This window comes from Lates calcarifer, unplaced genomic scaffold (assembly GCF_001640805.2).
Source record: "Lates calcarifer isolate ASB-BC8 unplaced genomic scaffold, TLL_Latcal_v3 _unitig_4526_quiver_1011, whole genome shotgun sequence".
Taxonomy (NCBI): domain Eukaryota; kingdom Metazoa; phylum Chordata; class Actinopteri; family Centropomidae; genus Lates; species Lates calcarifer.
In genome coordinates this window covers 37,776-50,953 of record NW_026116952.1, presented here as the reverse complement: position 1 = coordinate 50,953, position 13,178 = coordinate 37,776, and the positions used below count along the sequence as shown (strand labels likewise).

At 44.0% G+C, this 13,178-nt stretch overlaps 3 protein-coding genes and 1 pseudogene across 3 annotated transcripts; 2 read left to right on the top strand and 2 right to left on the bottom strand.

The window, feature by feature from the left end:
* Nucleotides 1–3: 3 nt before the first annotated feature.
* LOC108900248 (protein CIP2A homolog) lies at nucleotides 4–3,911 on the top strand (annotated as a pseudogene).
* A 196-nt stretch (nucleotides 3,912–4,107) lies between these two features.
* Nucleotides 4,108–8,618, top strand: LOC108900253 (acetylcholine receptor subunit delta). Its single transcript, XM_018701220.2, has 12 exons — nucleotides 4,108–4,751; nucleotides 5,732–5,877; nucleotides 5,972–6,016; nucleotides 6,209–6,318; nucleotides 6,471–6,626; nucleotides 6,741–6,850; nucleotides 6,941–7,141; nucleotides 7,279–7,390; nucleotides 7,537–7,651; nucleotides 7,736–7,946; nucleotides 8,032–8,150; nucleotides 8,262–8,618. The coding sequence occupies exons 1-12, from the start codon at nucleotides 4,694–4,696 to the stop codon at nucleotides 8,442–8,444; spliced, it is 1,566 nt and encodes a 521-aa protein (XP_018556736.1). The 5' UTR covers nucleotides 4,108–4,693; the 3' UTR covers nucleotides 8,445–8,618.
* Nucleotides 8,619–9,150: 532 nt separating this feature from the next.
* LOC127140505 (uncharacterized) lies at nucleotides 9,151–11,420 on the bottom strand. The gene is made up of 5 exons (XM_051068435.1): nucleotides 11,411–11,420; nucleotides 10,765–11,031; nucleotides 10,374–10,682; nucleotides 10,148–10,240; nucleotides 9,151–9,665 (listed from the first exon to the last, which is right to left on the bottom strand). Exons 1-5 carry the CDS (start codon nucleotides 11,418–11,420, stop codon nucleotides 9,559–9,561), a joined length of 786 nt encoding a protein of 261 aa, XP_050924392.1. The 3' UTR covers nucleotides 9,151–9,558.
* LOC127140506 (V-set domain containing T-cell activation inhibitor 1-like) lies at nucleotides 11,325–12,374 on the bottom strand. Its single transcript, XM_051068437.1, has 2 exons — nucleotides 12,175–12,374; nucleotides 11,325–11,782 (listed from the first exon to the last, which is right to left on the bottom strand). Exons 1-2 carry the CDS (start codon nucleotides 12,239–12,241, stop codon nucleotides 11,433–11,435), a joined length of 417 nt encoding a protein of 138 aa, XP_050924394.1. The 5' UTR covers nucleotides 12,242–12,374; the 3' UTR covers nucleotides 11,325–11,432.
* Nucleotides 12,375–13,178: the final 804 nt, after the last annotated feature.

Sequence of the window (13,178 nt, the reverse complement as noted above, 5' to 3'; positions counted from 1 at the left end):
GTCTTGGAGCTCCTCCTGGCCATGTGCAGTGTCTCAGGTCTGCGTGTGCTCCTGTGCGAGGTGGTTTTCAAACCGGCAGGAGCCAAACTCAGAGCAGTGAGCCGAAGGCAGGGGGGCGGACTGGACGGGGGTCGCAAGGCAGAGCCTGGGCTCGCTCTGGTGCAGTGGCTGAGCTCGCCTGTGGAGGGCGCTGAATCCTGCTCTGTCCAAGCCCTGCACCTGTTGAATGAGCTGCTGGAGGTACGGCAGCCCTGCTGAGACACAAAGCACATTCTTCTCATTAAAACAGATGCTCCTAATTTGATTTTAATCAGTAATTAGCAAAGAAGAAGTAAACCAGGCTAACCCCACCACACGTTTGATGCCAATTTTAGCTGTCAGACAGTGTCTTTAATGATCTGTGCTACAGTTGGTACTAAAACAGTGCGGAGGTTTGATAAGTGGGCCTGCTTATTTTTACCAAACAGGGATTTTAGGTCAGTACGTTTAAATTTCAGTCACCTACATTTGCTGCTCTTTTACCAGTGCCACATGTTCTTTTGGTTTCCCTTTGGTTAAAGTGTTTTTCACCACTTCCCAACCTGACTGTAGTCTAGTAGGTTCAAGAAAACACTGTGTCTGTATCTTTCCGTCCTTGTCCTGATCATGTGCATGTTTTCCTCTCTGTTCAGGAGGCGTTAGGAGCAGAGAGCGTACCCGACTGTGTGCTGAGCTTCGTAGAAATGTTGCTTCCAGTCCTGTTAGGTCTGCTGAAGGGCCTCGATCCTACAAAGGGAGACGCTCACCTGAGAAAAACACTGCCACCGCATCACACACGTCACCAGTCTGCTGCTTAATATCCTTTAACCAAACCTGCCCGTCTGCTTTTTTATTGTTTGTTTGTTGTTTGAAGCCTTAACTCCTCCACTCTGTGCACCGAGGACTCCACCAGATCTTTAGTGTCCCGTCAGGTGACGGCTCAGCTCTGCCTCTCACAGGTTGAATCCCTCTCTCCTGTTGCCACAGCAACAGCCCCCTCACCTGTCTCCCTCCTGGCTCTGACAACGATCTCAGGTGAGTGACAGCTGAAACTAAAGTGAATGATCTGAATGTGTCTTTTAAAATCTTACGGTTGTGTGTTTCGTGTCTGTTCAGTCAGGTGTGTGCAGAGGCTCTGCTGAAGACTCTGGAGCTGATGAGCAAACTGAGACAGCAGGTGAAAGACATGGAAACCAGCTTCTACAGGATGTTACAGGTACAAACACACAAACACCTTTCACTCGCTGTGCCTCATCTTAAGCTTTCTGTAGTTTTCTCTGTGACCTACTTCTCTCTCTGACTTTGTCAGGACCAGAGGATAGTTACTCCCCTCTCTCTGGCTCTGACGTCCCACCACAGAGAGCGCGTGCAGACCGGACTCTCTCTGTTTTTGAAGCCACTCCCCTCCCAGACTTCCCCTCGTTGGTGTGAGTCATTTGTGCAAAACAAGTTTATATGCACAACCATAAAAAGCATTTATACATCTGTGTTGGTACAAGAAAATAACAATTCATATCCACCTGTAGTTAAATGAATAAGGTTCTAATACCTTGTTGCCAGTTTCCCGCTGCGCTGTTATTGATCCCAGCTGTCAAACTGTATTTCCAAAGTCTGGGAGAGAGTATGGCGGCCAACAACGCCTATCGCCAGAGGGAGGCCGAGCTGTCCGTCAAACGTGTCGCAGTGCAGGAAGTCCCTCCTCCCAGGTCGAACACCAGCGTCCTGGACTGTTCCAGTGGATCCAGCAGGAGTGTCCACTGTCTGGTTGAGAAGATACAGAATGGCTTGGAGGTAAAACATGCTCATGTTTTGAACTGACACTGGGAAGTTGAATTGTTTAGTGGTTGCTGTGTTTGGCATTGTTTGAAATTCTAAGATGAACCAAATATTTCACTTCTTTCCAACAAAGAAATATATTTACAGATATTCAAAAATCTGTAGCATTAAGATGAACTTCCTTCCGCTGTTAACATGTGTCTGTGGGTGTGAAATGTATCTTCCGGTGGTGTGTGTTTGTTGTTTGTAGCTGCAGGAGCAGGTTAAAGACTCGCATGTGTCCGAGATCATTGATGTTTATGAACAGAAACTCTCTGCGTTTGCGGTGAGTATTTTGTGACACGTACCGCTTTATGTAGGTGTAGTGTTGATTTTCTTACTTAATTTTTTAGATAACCTAGTTGTTAAACATCGTCCTTTTTGAAATGATTGGTTTGCTCAGTTATGTTTCTTTGTTTCACCCCATCCAGTCTAAGGAGAGTCGTCTGCAGGACTTGTTGGAGGCCAAGGCTCTGGCTCTGTCTCAGGCCGACCGCCTCATCGCTCAGTATCGCTTCCAACGCGCTCAGGCCGAGGCCGAGGTGACATTTACACATCAACCACAACAATTCACACATCTACTGCAGGAATATGTCTAACGGTCTCAAGGTTACAGGCTTCAGATGGTTTTGTTTGACGATTGTCTTTGTGTAAGACAAAGAAAAGCATAAAATCAGCACATTTGAGAAACTGGAACCAGCATTCAGCATTTTTGCCACAGGGCTGGTAGAGTCCAGTCAGGTTCTCCATGCAGCGCCTAAATTCACATCAGATTTGTTTTCCTGCAGGCTCGTAAGCTCGGCGGTCTGCTGAAGGATGCAGAGCGTCGGCGTGAGGATCTACAGAGCGAGCTCAGCAACCAGGTGCTGGAGGTGGAGCGCTCCAAGGCCGACATGGAGGAGCTGCTGCAGCACAACGCCAGGCTGCAGCGGGACTCTGAGGAGCACCAGGCCCTCAAAGGAGCCTACAACGCCCTGCTCAGCAGGTCAGAGGCAGATTGAACTGGTCAGGTGTGGGCAGGTTTACTGGGATGTTCAGATGTGTAACAGGTCGTCCTGTGCAGGTTCAACGAGAGCGAGCGGCTGCTGAAGGAGCTGCAGACGGCTCACATCTCTCTCACCAAACAGAACGACACTCTGAGGAAGAACCATGAAGCACTCCAGCTGCAACACGAAAAGTAATCCACACACACACTTCATCTGATCAGTATCATCTGAATCTTCTTACATAAACACTGTCTCTTTTTTTAGGATGGCGTCAGTATTGGAGGAGAGAGGGGAGGAGATCAGATCACTCCATTCAGATCTGCAGCAGAAAAACAGTGACATCGCAGGTGAGTCTTCACCTGAGACTTCAGCAGGTGTCAGCTTGTAAACTCTAACTGTATGTGGACAGAGTGCCGTCTTTAAATGAGGCAGAGATCCTGAGGTTACTCGAGTGCTGCTTCATTTTGTGTTTAACTTAAAGCTGCAGTAGTGAAAGCGCCTATTTCCTGACAGGGCTGCACGCTGAACTCCGGGCTGAGGAGGAGAAGGTGAAGGAGCGGGATCAAGAGAGGAGGGACCTGGAGGAGACGGTGGACGTTTTGAGGAAGGAACTCAACAAGACGGAGCAGGCCAGGAAAGACGCCAGCATCAAGGTAGTGACGAGAGAGATTCCCCTCCTGATTAGTAAACATCAACATCCCAAATACGCATCAACGACACATGTAAAGGAATCAGCAAAAACTTCTAACATTCTGTGTTTCCCAGGCGTCGTCTCTGGAGCTGCAGAAGAGCCAGCTGGAGACGAAGCTGAAGCAGAAGGAGGACGAGCTGAACAAACACTCGGCGATGATCGCCATGATCCACAGCCTCAGCAGCGGCAAGATGAAGAGCGACGTCAACCTGTCGCTCTGAGGCTCAGAGACGCAGATGAGTGATTTATGGACAATGATCTTAATTTTTAAACTTTTATGAACTGGTAATAAACAAACACTTAATGAACTAAACTTAACTAGTATTTTTGAAACCTGTATGTGTCGTATTTGTGTCTGTTTTTACTATTAAATAAATGAAGATTTTTTTATTTGTACTGGATTCCTAAGTCCAGATCTAATGTATGTGTATATTTTAGAGCCGATATAAAACATTTTTCTTTGCATTACGTGTGTATTAAGTGTCAACAACTCCAAATTAGATTGGATTTAATCCAAAAACACCCATTTAGTAGAAAACGTTCAGGTGCAGTTGGAAATATTTCATAGATAATAAAATGAAGGTGGAGTAATGTATCAGGAAAGTTTTCAAAACCTTTAAGAAGTGTGTGAGATTATTAAGATTATGTTATTTTAACAACTAAACTTGAAACTTCTTTATATGTAGCTGCTGTGGGAGTTTTAAAGCTTTTGTTGTGGAGAGGAAATGTTAGAGTTTGGGATGTACCAGGCTGAATTTATTGTCCACATCCTGTAGGTTTGTCAGCTGTTCACTGATGTAGGAAAAAGCTCTTCTTTTAAACAGGAAAGATGAATATTTGTGGGTGAGGTAAGTTTTAGAATCATGTAAAATCCTGTGAGTTCAGCAGGTGAGTGACAAGACGCAAACTTTTTACTTTATTTAATGAAATTCTTAGATGTGTAAGAAAGAAAATAAGACGACTATAACATCTCTTATATATCCCTCCCCTCTTCTCTCCCTCTGTTCCCGGACAGAGTGGGGGAGACAGCAGCCGGCTGCTCAGGCCTGCTCGCTCTCTGCTTTCTATTTTCTCCTCTGTGTTTCTGCAGCTGCCGCCTGTCTGTCACTCAGTCGGTCAGTCAGTTTTCTGGCAGAAGGTCGGTGGGTATTAAAGACTCCTCACTAGTCACCAGCAGTCAGCCATGAAGCTTCAGCCTGCAGCACTGGGCGCTGTGTTCCTGCTCGCACTGCTCTCATCCGGTGAGTGAATGTTGGTTCTTTTGCTGTGAAGTTGTTTTTGTGTGAAGTTTGAGTGAAAGTTCTATAAATACACGTCTTTAAAGTTCCACGAAGCAGCAAATATGTGGTGACATTTGTAAATATCTCTGTTTTTTTCATCTTCATACTAAAACATGTTCAGTTTTCTGCTTTATTTCCCCACAGTTACGTATTTAACAGAATTTAAAATCATTTTTAACAGCGCTTGAACCAACACAAAACACTCAACTCCTACAATGAAAAGCTGTTTTTGGATCTTTTCTCAGTGAAGTTATGCAGACTCTCTGCAAATGTTAAATATTTGATAGTTTTTTTAGTCTTTTACAATTAGTAGTTCAAAAGAAGCAGTTTAGATATGTAAACCTGGGCTTTAGGAACTTTTTCTTTACTATTTTAAAGACCAGGCTGATTAATCAACCTGTAGATTAACTGATAATGAAAATGAAAGCTATTTGCAGCCCAACATCAGCTCCTTGAATGAGGAGTTAGTCAGCTAGGTTAACTAAAAAGAGAGTCAACATATCCACAAACAAAAACAAACAAACATGGCCGTGTGGCTGACTGAAGTGTGTAGAGGGGAAATGTCTGCCAGTTATGTGCACTGTAGAAGGTAACTGGTATCAGTGGTGATAGTCTGAACCACACAGCAGCTGCTCTGATGGACTGAAACATGAGCGGCATGAATGCACTCACACACACTCAGACCCTGTTTGTTTTAGTGTGTGTGTGAGCTGTGGAATGTTTTATTTATATTGTATTTATCACTGTAATCTAAACAAGCGCATGACTTACAGGTGAAACCCTGTACTATATATTTTTATTTTCATTTTGTACTTGTATTTCTTTCGCTTGGAGTTGGCATGAACTGTCCTGTATGTCCTGCACAAGAAAAAGACCTTTGACAAGTCATTTTTGTCTCTGCATCACAGTTTAGTCATGTGCTTTCCATGTGTGTGTGTCAGAGTGCTGGGGCAGGAACGAGGAGGAGCGTCTCATCAACTACCTGTTCAAAGAACGAGGGTACAACAAAGAGCTGCGTCCCGTCGAGAGTCAGCGGGACGCCGTCGACGTGTACCTCGCCCTCACGCTCTCCAACCTCATCTCTCTGGTACAACAGCTACAAAAAGAACAGTGCAGGGCTGGATTTCCTGTTGTATCTGCTGCTGCTCTTCTAATCTGTCTTTGTTGTCCTTCATCTGTAGAAAGAAGTCGATGAGACGCTGCTGACAAACGTATGGATAGATCATGTGCGTAAAGCTGCAGAGATTTACAGAAACATTCTTCAGTGGTTTATTTACAGTATATTTGCATAAATACTGGATGTTGTTTTCTTACACTTCACCTTCCTGTGTTTTCATTCAGTCTTGCTGCACAAAGAATTTCCTCTTTTGGGAAAATAAAGATCTGAACTCTGTTGTGTGTGTGTGTGTGTGTTAAAGACGTGGACTGACTACCGGCTGTCGTGGAATTCGACGGAGTTTGACGGCATTGAGATGCTTCGCCTGCCGTCCAGTATGGTGTGGCTGCCAGAGATTGTGCTGGAAAACAAGTGAGGTTCAGTTTATTTACGTGTTATTTTACCCTTTTGTCACACAGCTGTGATACAAAGGTTTAGGAGAGTGTTCATCTCTACTGAGAAACTAAAGAGGAATAAGAAAAAGTCTGATTTTATTTAAACAGAATGCTTCTTCTCCCTGTCAGTAACGATGCCCAGTTCCAGGTGGCCTACTACAGTAACGTCCTGGTGGATCCTACCGGTCTCTGCTACTGGTTGCCTCCCGCCATCTTCCGCTCTTCCTGCTCCATCAACGTCAACTACTTCCCCTTCGACTGGCAGAACTGCACGCTCAAATTCACGTAAGACAAAATTTAAAACACTGATAAACTTGTTTGTGATAGGACAGTAGAAGAAGGTTAATCCCTGAGGTTTTAATGCTCATCAGGTTGATTTTAAACTCCATTTCTTTGCAGCTCTCTGACCTACAACGCCAGAGAGATCAGGATGCTGCTGAAGGAAGAGGCGGACGAAACCAGCAAATGGACGGTGGAGTGGATCATCATTGACCCTGCGAGCTTTACAGGTGTCCTCCCAGTCTCTCACACACAGTTTAGTTAGTAGAGCGAACGTCCTGTCTGCAGTTTAATGACCTAAACCTCCTGCTCCTCGACAGAGAACGGCGAGTGGGAGATCATCCACCGTCCGGCCAAGAGGAACACCTACAAACACATTCCCATGGAGAGCAACAAGCACCAGGACATCACCTTCTACCTGGTCATCAAACGCAAACCTCTCTTCTACATCGTCAACATCATCATCCCCTGTGTGCTCATTTCCTTCCTGGCCTCGCTCGTCTACTACCTCCCCGCTGACAGTCAGTGCAGAATTACTCAGAACAACTCACCCCAATGTTTTGTTCTGGCCAACAGTTTAAAAACCAAACCCTGCAGAGTCTGCGAGTTCTCAAATTTCATCCACGCGTGTGTGTTTGTTTTGTGTCTGTGTGTGCAGGTGGTGAGAAGATGACCTTGTCCATCTCTGTGCTCTTGGCTCAGTCTGTCTTCCTGCTGCTGATCTCTCAAAGGCTGCCCGAGACGTCCATGTCCGTACCGCTTATCGTCAAGTAGGTAACACACTCACACACTCACACACAACCTGGAAACATCAGGGACATCTGGTGGATATTTGGCTGTATATGTAGCACTTAGCTCTGATAAAATATAATAAAAGTCCAAAAGTTTAAGATATTTGTGTGTGTGTGTGTCTCAGGTATTTAATGTTCATCATGGTGCTGGTGACAGTGGTGGTGCTGAACTGTGTGGTCGTCCTCAACCTGCACTTCAGGACACCGAGCACTCACGTCATGTCCGAGTGGACCAAGAAGGTAACACACACACACACACACACACCTCTAATTCGTCCCTGTGTGATTAACACAGATTAATTATTCCCTGTCTTCTTTCTCCAGTTCTTCCTCGAGCGGCTGCCCCGGATCCTGCGTATGTCCCGCCCCGCAGAGGCGGAGCCGTACTGGGACGGAGCGCTGCCGCGGCGATCCAGCTCGGTGGGGTACATCGCCACGGCGGAGGAGTACTACAGCGTCAAGTCCCGCAGCGAGCTGATGTTTGAGAAACAGTCAGAGAGGCACGGACTGATGACGCGAACCACACACGCCGCAGGTACGTCCTTTGATTTGAATAAATCAGCTGTTTGAAGTTATGAGCTCTGCGTATGTTTACCTACTCTGTTTAAATGTGCGTGTAGTGGTGAAGCCACAGGAAGATGGAGGAGTGACGGATCAGCTGTACGCTGAGATCAAGCCGGCGGTGGACGGAGCGAACTACATCATCAAACACATGCGCCATAAGAACGACTACAACGAGGTGGGACAGAGAAACAGGATGTTCAACTAGTGTCCACATACTTTTAGCCACGTACATAAATCAAACATGTAACTGTAGAAACAGAACTTCAAACTGCTGCTGTCTTCACAGGAGAAAGATAACTGGAGTGGCATCGCTCGCACGGTGGACCGTCTCTGTCTCTTCCTGGTTACCCCGGTGATGACCTTCGGCACCATCATCATCTTCCTGATGGGAATCTGTAACCACCCTCCACATCTGCCCTTCAAAGGAGACCCACACGACTACAGAGAGGAAAACCCACGCCTGCTGTAACAGGGACACACACACACACACACACACACACATTAAACTGTTGCGTCTTCCTTTTTTTTTGTTTGACAACTTTTCCAGGTTTGTAGCTGTGTGTGTTTTTTCTTAACTTAAATTTGAAGTGGAACCAATTTATCACTATTTTTTTTGTTTGGTTTGAATAAACATTTACACTCAGCAGACATCTTTGATTTTATTTTTGCTTCTGTTGTCTCTAAGTTTTCCTTTTCCTTTCCTTTCCTAATTCTTCTTCTCAAAAATGACCCCCTCCTCCAGCTCCGCCATTGTCCTCTCTCCTTTTGTTTATTTCTACCTTCAACGGCCCTGATATACCGCTGTAGAAAACAGATTTCAGGATGGATACATGTCCAAAATATCAACTTTTCAGGGAAGATAAGAGACAGATTTTCATATTTTTATCAACAAAAATAATCAGCAATTATTTTCAGAACTGAATTATGCATTTAAATGATTTGTTAAAAGTAAAAAGTGAAAAAATATCAAGCATTCTTTGGCTCCAGCCTCCCAGATTTGTAGATTTATTGCTTCTCTGCTTTATAATCATCGCAAACTGAATATTTATTTAATTAGTCTTGGTTTGGACCTTTGTTCAGACAAAACAAGACATTTGAGGTCATCACCTCGTCTCTGAGAAGTTGAAATGAGCATTTTTTACTGGAGGGTCTGGCGGCCCTCCAGTATTAAAACACTCTGCAGAGGCATAATGTTCATGCGTTGGCAGCCTGTGTTGTCTGACTGGTCTGAACAGATTGCCGGCAGCGTATTAAATTCTGATGAGTTGTTTCAGCTCCTCTTCAGACACTTGTGAAGACACAGAGCCCGACTAATACTGGGTTTGATTTGTGAAGCTGAAACTGATATTTTAGATGTTGAAAAGTTACACAGAAAACGTGACATGACCCCCTCAAATCTATAGGAATAATCACCATGAAAGGTTTGTGTCAAAGACAAGTAGTGAAGCAGGAGATTTAACGGTTAAACAGCAAATTTTATTTTACATAAAATGACACACAACAAAGTTTCCAACAGTTCATATGTTAACAGAGTAAAATCAAAATGTTATTCTGAAATATAAAGATACACAGTCACAGTATAATTAATGATAGATACGACACATTAACCCCATAAACACTGCTTCAGTCAAACTCACAGAGGTTCCATCAGTTTGTTCCTCCTGTCGTCTGGCGCTCTCTAACTGTCTGACTGTAAAGGAGGAAGAGTTTGGTATCAAAAGTGTAAAAACATGCAGAGAGACAGCAAAGTTAAACCCCTGAGCACCCAGAGATTTTTAGAGGAAGGGACACATTCATAAAATGAGTGAGAATAGATGTTGTAATTGAACGCCACAGGAACAGATCGTTTGGTGTCACTTTGTGGTTGTTTCGTTGCTCTTTTTGGTCACTTTCTGTTTTGCATCTCTGTGGTTGACTCTCGTAGGCGGAGCACCAAGGGTGGACGCTTCATGGTACCAAGAGTCAGTCATTCAAGGTAAATAAACACTGATGTGATGCTATTTTAAGTATTTTCATTATTTTTTATTATACATTAAGTGTACAAAAAACACTGGGAACAGCCGTTCTTCCAGTGATTCTTTAACCTCTCGTGACCTGAACGCAGCAGGGATGTGATCAGTTACTGATCCACTTTTCAGTTTGTTTTTGTGCCAACCTGGAGGAGTTACTCACTTCTGTAGCCGAGAATCCCCAGTGTCACATATGACAAAAACAGGAAATAACTCAGTCCAGCGATGACCGTGATGTAGGTGAATGTTTTTGATTCTGAAAGGTAAATTAGACAATTAGATGCCACTTTTTAAAACATAAAGTCAGGGGATCACCAAAGGGATAAAACTTGACTTGCTGTTGGTAAAAGTTGTGATCAGCAGTGCCACCGCCTGGTTTAAGCCTTTACCTTCAGTCACTGTGACGTCAGTCCAGGTGACGTACATTTCCTCAGGTGTGTTGACCTCACAGGTGTAGGCTCCCTGATGCTCTGACTTCAGGCTGTGCAGATGCAGGCCGCCTGATGCTGAGAAGTTTGTGATGACATGAGGCTTCCACTGATCCCAGACCTTCGCCTGCGACCTATGATCCACCACACTGATCGATACGATGGGATGCGAGCGTCCGAACCTCCAGGTGACGTTAAAGCTCTGAGGGACGGTGCGAGGCAAACTGCAGGAAATCTTCACACTGCTGCCTGCAGAGGCCAGGACTGATGCTACAGCAAGCAGTAAGAAGATGAGTTCTCTTAAAACTAAAGTTAACTTTGCACCAAAGGTCGTGACCTTAATTACCTTTACCTTTCAGAAAAGCAGTTTTTCTGTTGCTGTCACTGGTTATACTACAAACATAAGTATGATTTGTGGTGATGTTCCCTGTCAGCCTCAGTGAACTCTGGATGTCGTAGAAGCCGTATTTGTTTTTCTGGGCCTTTGTTTTGTTCTGGAGGAGTTGAGCGTCAGCCGGAGGATCTGTAGACCAGGTGAGCGTCGGAGCCGGGAAGATGCCTTCGGCCGCACAGGTGACCACATCGCCGCTGAAGTCGATGTCGATCTCTCGGACCGGAGCTACAAACCGGTAGAGATAAAAGCAGATTTGTACATACAAAAACAAAACACTGGTGACATACGACAATATAAACAGAAGCTTTAGTGTATTTTAAAAATGAATTTCATGTTTCTTGGTGAAGATAATTTGATTAAACCTCAGTGGGAAGAAAAGGGTTTGAAGAACAGTAATGTTTTAACCTTAATAGTAGAAATTTGAACATGGGAGGCTTTGCTAAAAATGCTGGATCTGGTTCAACTTCTACAGCAAAGCAGCATGTGTTTCACAGTTCATCAGAGCTGAAAGTGTTTGGTTCGTCCAGTTTAACCTGCAGGAGTTTCTGAAGGCTCGGCAGAACTTGTTTTGCAAAAAGAAAATCTGCAGCCAAGAATGAAAAACCCTTGTTCATCTTTTTATAATCTCAAGAATTACAATAATCTGTACCTTTTATAACAAGAGAAATGATGCCAGATTCGTCAGTGCGGGGTGCAGTCATGGTGATGCAGAAGTATTTTCCCTGGTCGTTCGGCGTGACGTTCCTCAGCAGCAGTGTGGCGTTTCCCTCCAGTACCTGGTCCGCATACAGGCCCGTTCTTCCCTTGTACTTGTCGGCCGGTGAGTTGTGGCCGACCACAAAGCTGGTGTTGCCGTAGCGCGTGCAGCTCACGATGGCTTTCTTCTTGTACCACATGATCCTCGCACCTCTGCCGTCAGATTGGAACTGACAGGGGAGCGTGCAGTCCTCTGAAGCCAGACAGGTGACTGTGAACTCTGGAGAGTCGTGAAGACGAGACACAGGAAACAGAAACACAGTCAGGAGAAGATTTCTTGGACCACGGATTCTCTACACTTCACCAAGACTGCTGTGATGGCCAAGCTCTGTTAGTGTTGGACACTGACATCCTATCCATGGAGCCACATTACTTGCATGCCTAAAAACAATACTGTCTTTTCAGCTGGATATGTGGGGTATTTCCATTATTTGAACATTATTCCAACATTTGTTTTTGGATATTTATTTCCAGCTATATTCTCAAAAACATGAAGAAGCACAGATGTTATATTTGGCTAATATTCTTATCTTAACGCAGGCTGTGTCTGCGTTCACCCAGACATTTCTATGAAGTGTACTTTGCCTTACTCACATGCAGCTGACTGCTCACCTTTCCCTTCTGCTGAGGAGACGATCCACAGGAGAGAACAGAGGAGGAGAGCTTCATTCGCCGCCATAATTAACTAACTAACAGCGTGAGCACAGTGATAGTTTATTTCTCTCTACGTGCAGCAGCAGAGTGACAGGACCAGTTTGTCCTCCTCCACCAGGAATCGTCCGCCCAGCACATCCACCGCCCTTTGGATGATTAACGTAAAACTAAAAGAGACACGCCTCAGTCGGTTTGGTTACATAGATATAAAACTTTGCACATAAAACATAAAAACAGAGTAAGTAAATTTCCTTCCTTTTTATTCCTACTTGCAAACGTAAGTATGTCCATCTTAGACTGAAATCCACATCTGTCTTTATTAACTTCAGCTCAGATACATCAGAATAAAAGCTCTTTATCCTATTAAAGGTAAATTAATAGATTTATTACATTTAAGTGAACTAATTTCTTGTTATTTCATCCATTTTTGGATGAATAATATAAATAATATATATATAAATAATATAAATTCACTGTATCCCCTCTTTTACCTCTAAACTGGCTCCTTAGAGCATTCTTTAAGTGTAATTCTTAAAGTTTGATGGCTGTGTTCCTTCTAAATCAGGAGAAGAGTTTCAACACTTGGAGAAAGAAGAGTTCAACATCCTTCCAAACATACAATTTTATTCTCCTCCTTCATTTGCAGGAAATGTTGGAAAAAACATGCAGAAATTGAATTTGCAGGTGCAAGTTATGGATACATTATGTGCAACGTTATATTAGTGCAGCACCTGTTTGACATTCAGCACTGAAAACACACTAACAGACACATTACAATAGAAAATAAATAAGCAGAGTTATGGAAAAAATACTGTTAAAATGAAAAAAGTTGTAAAGGCGTGAATCTCAACAGTGCAAAAAATACTAAAGTGTAATACTAAGTAAACAGTGTAGTGATGAACAATGACCCACAGTGTTTGATTCACTGCTAAGAATCTATGACACTGTGTTTACAATAACTG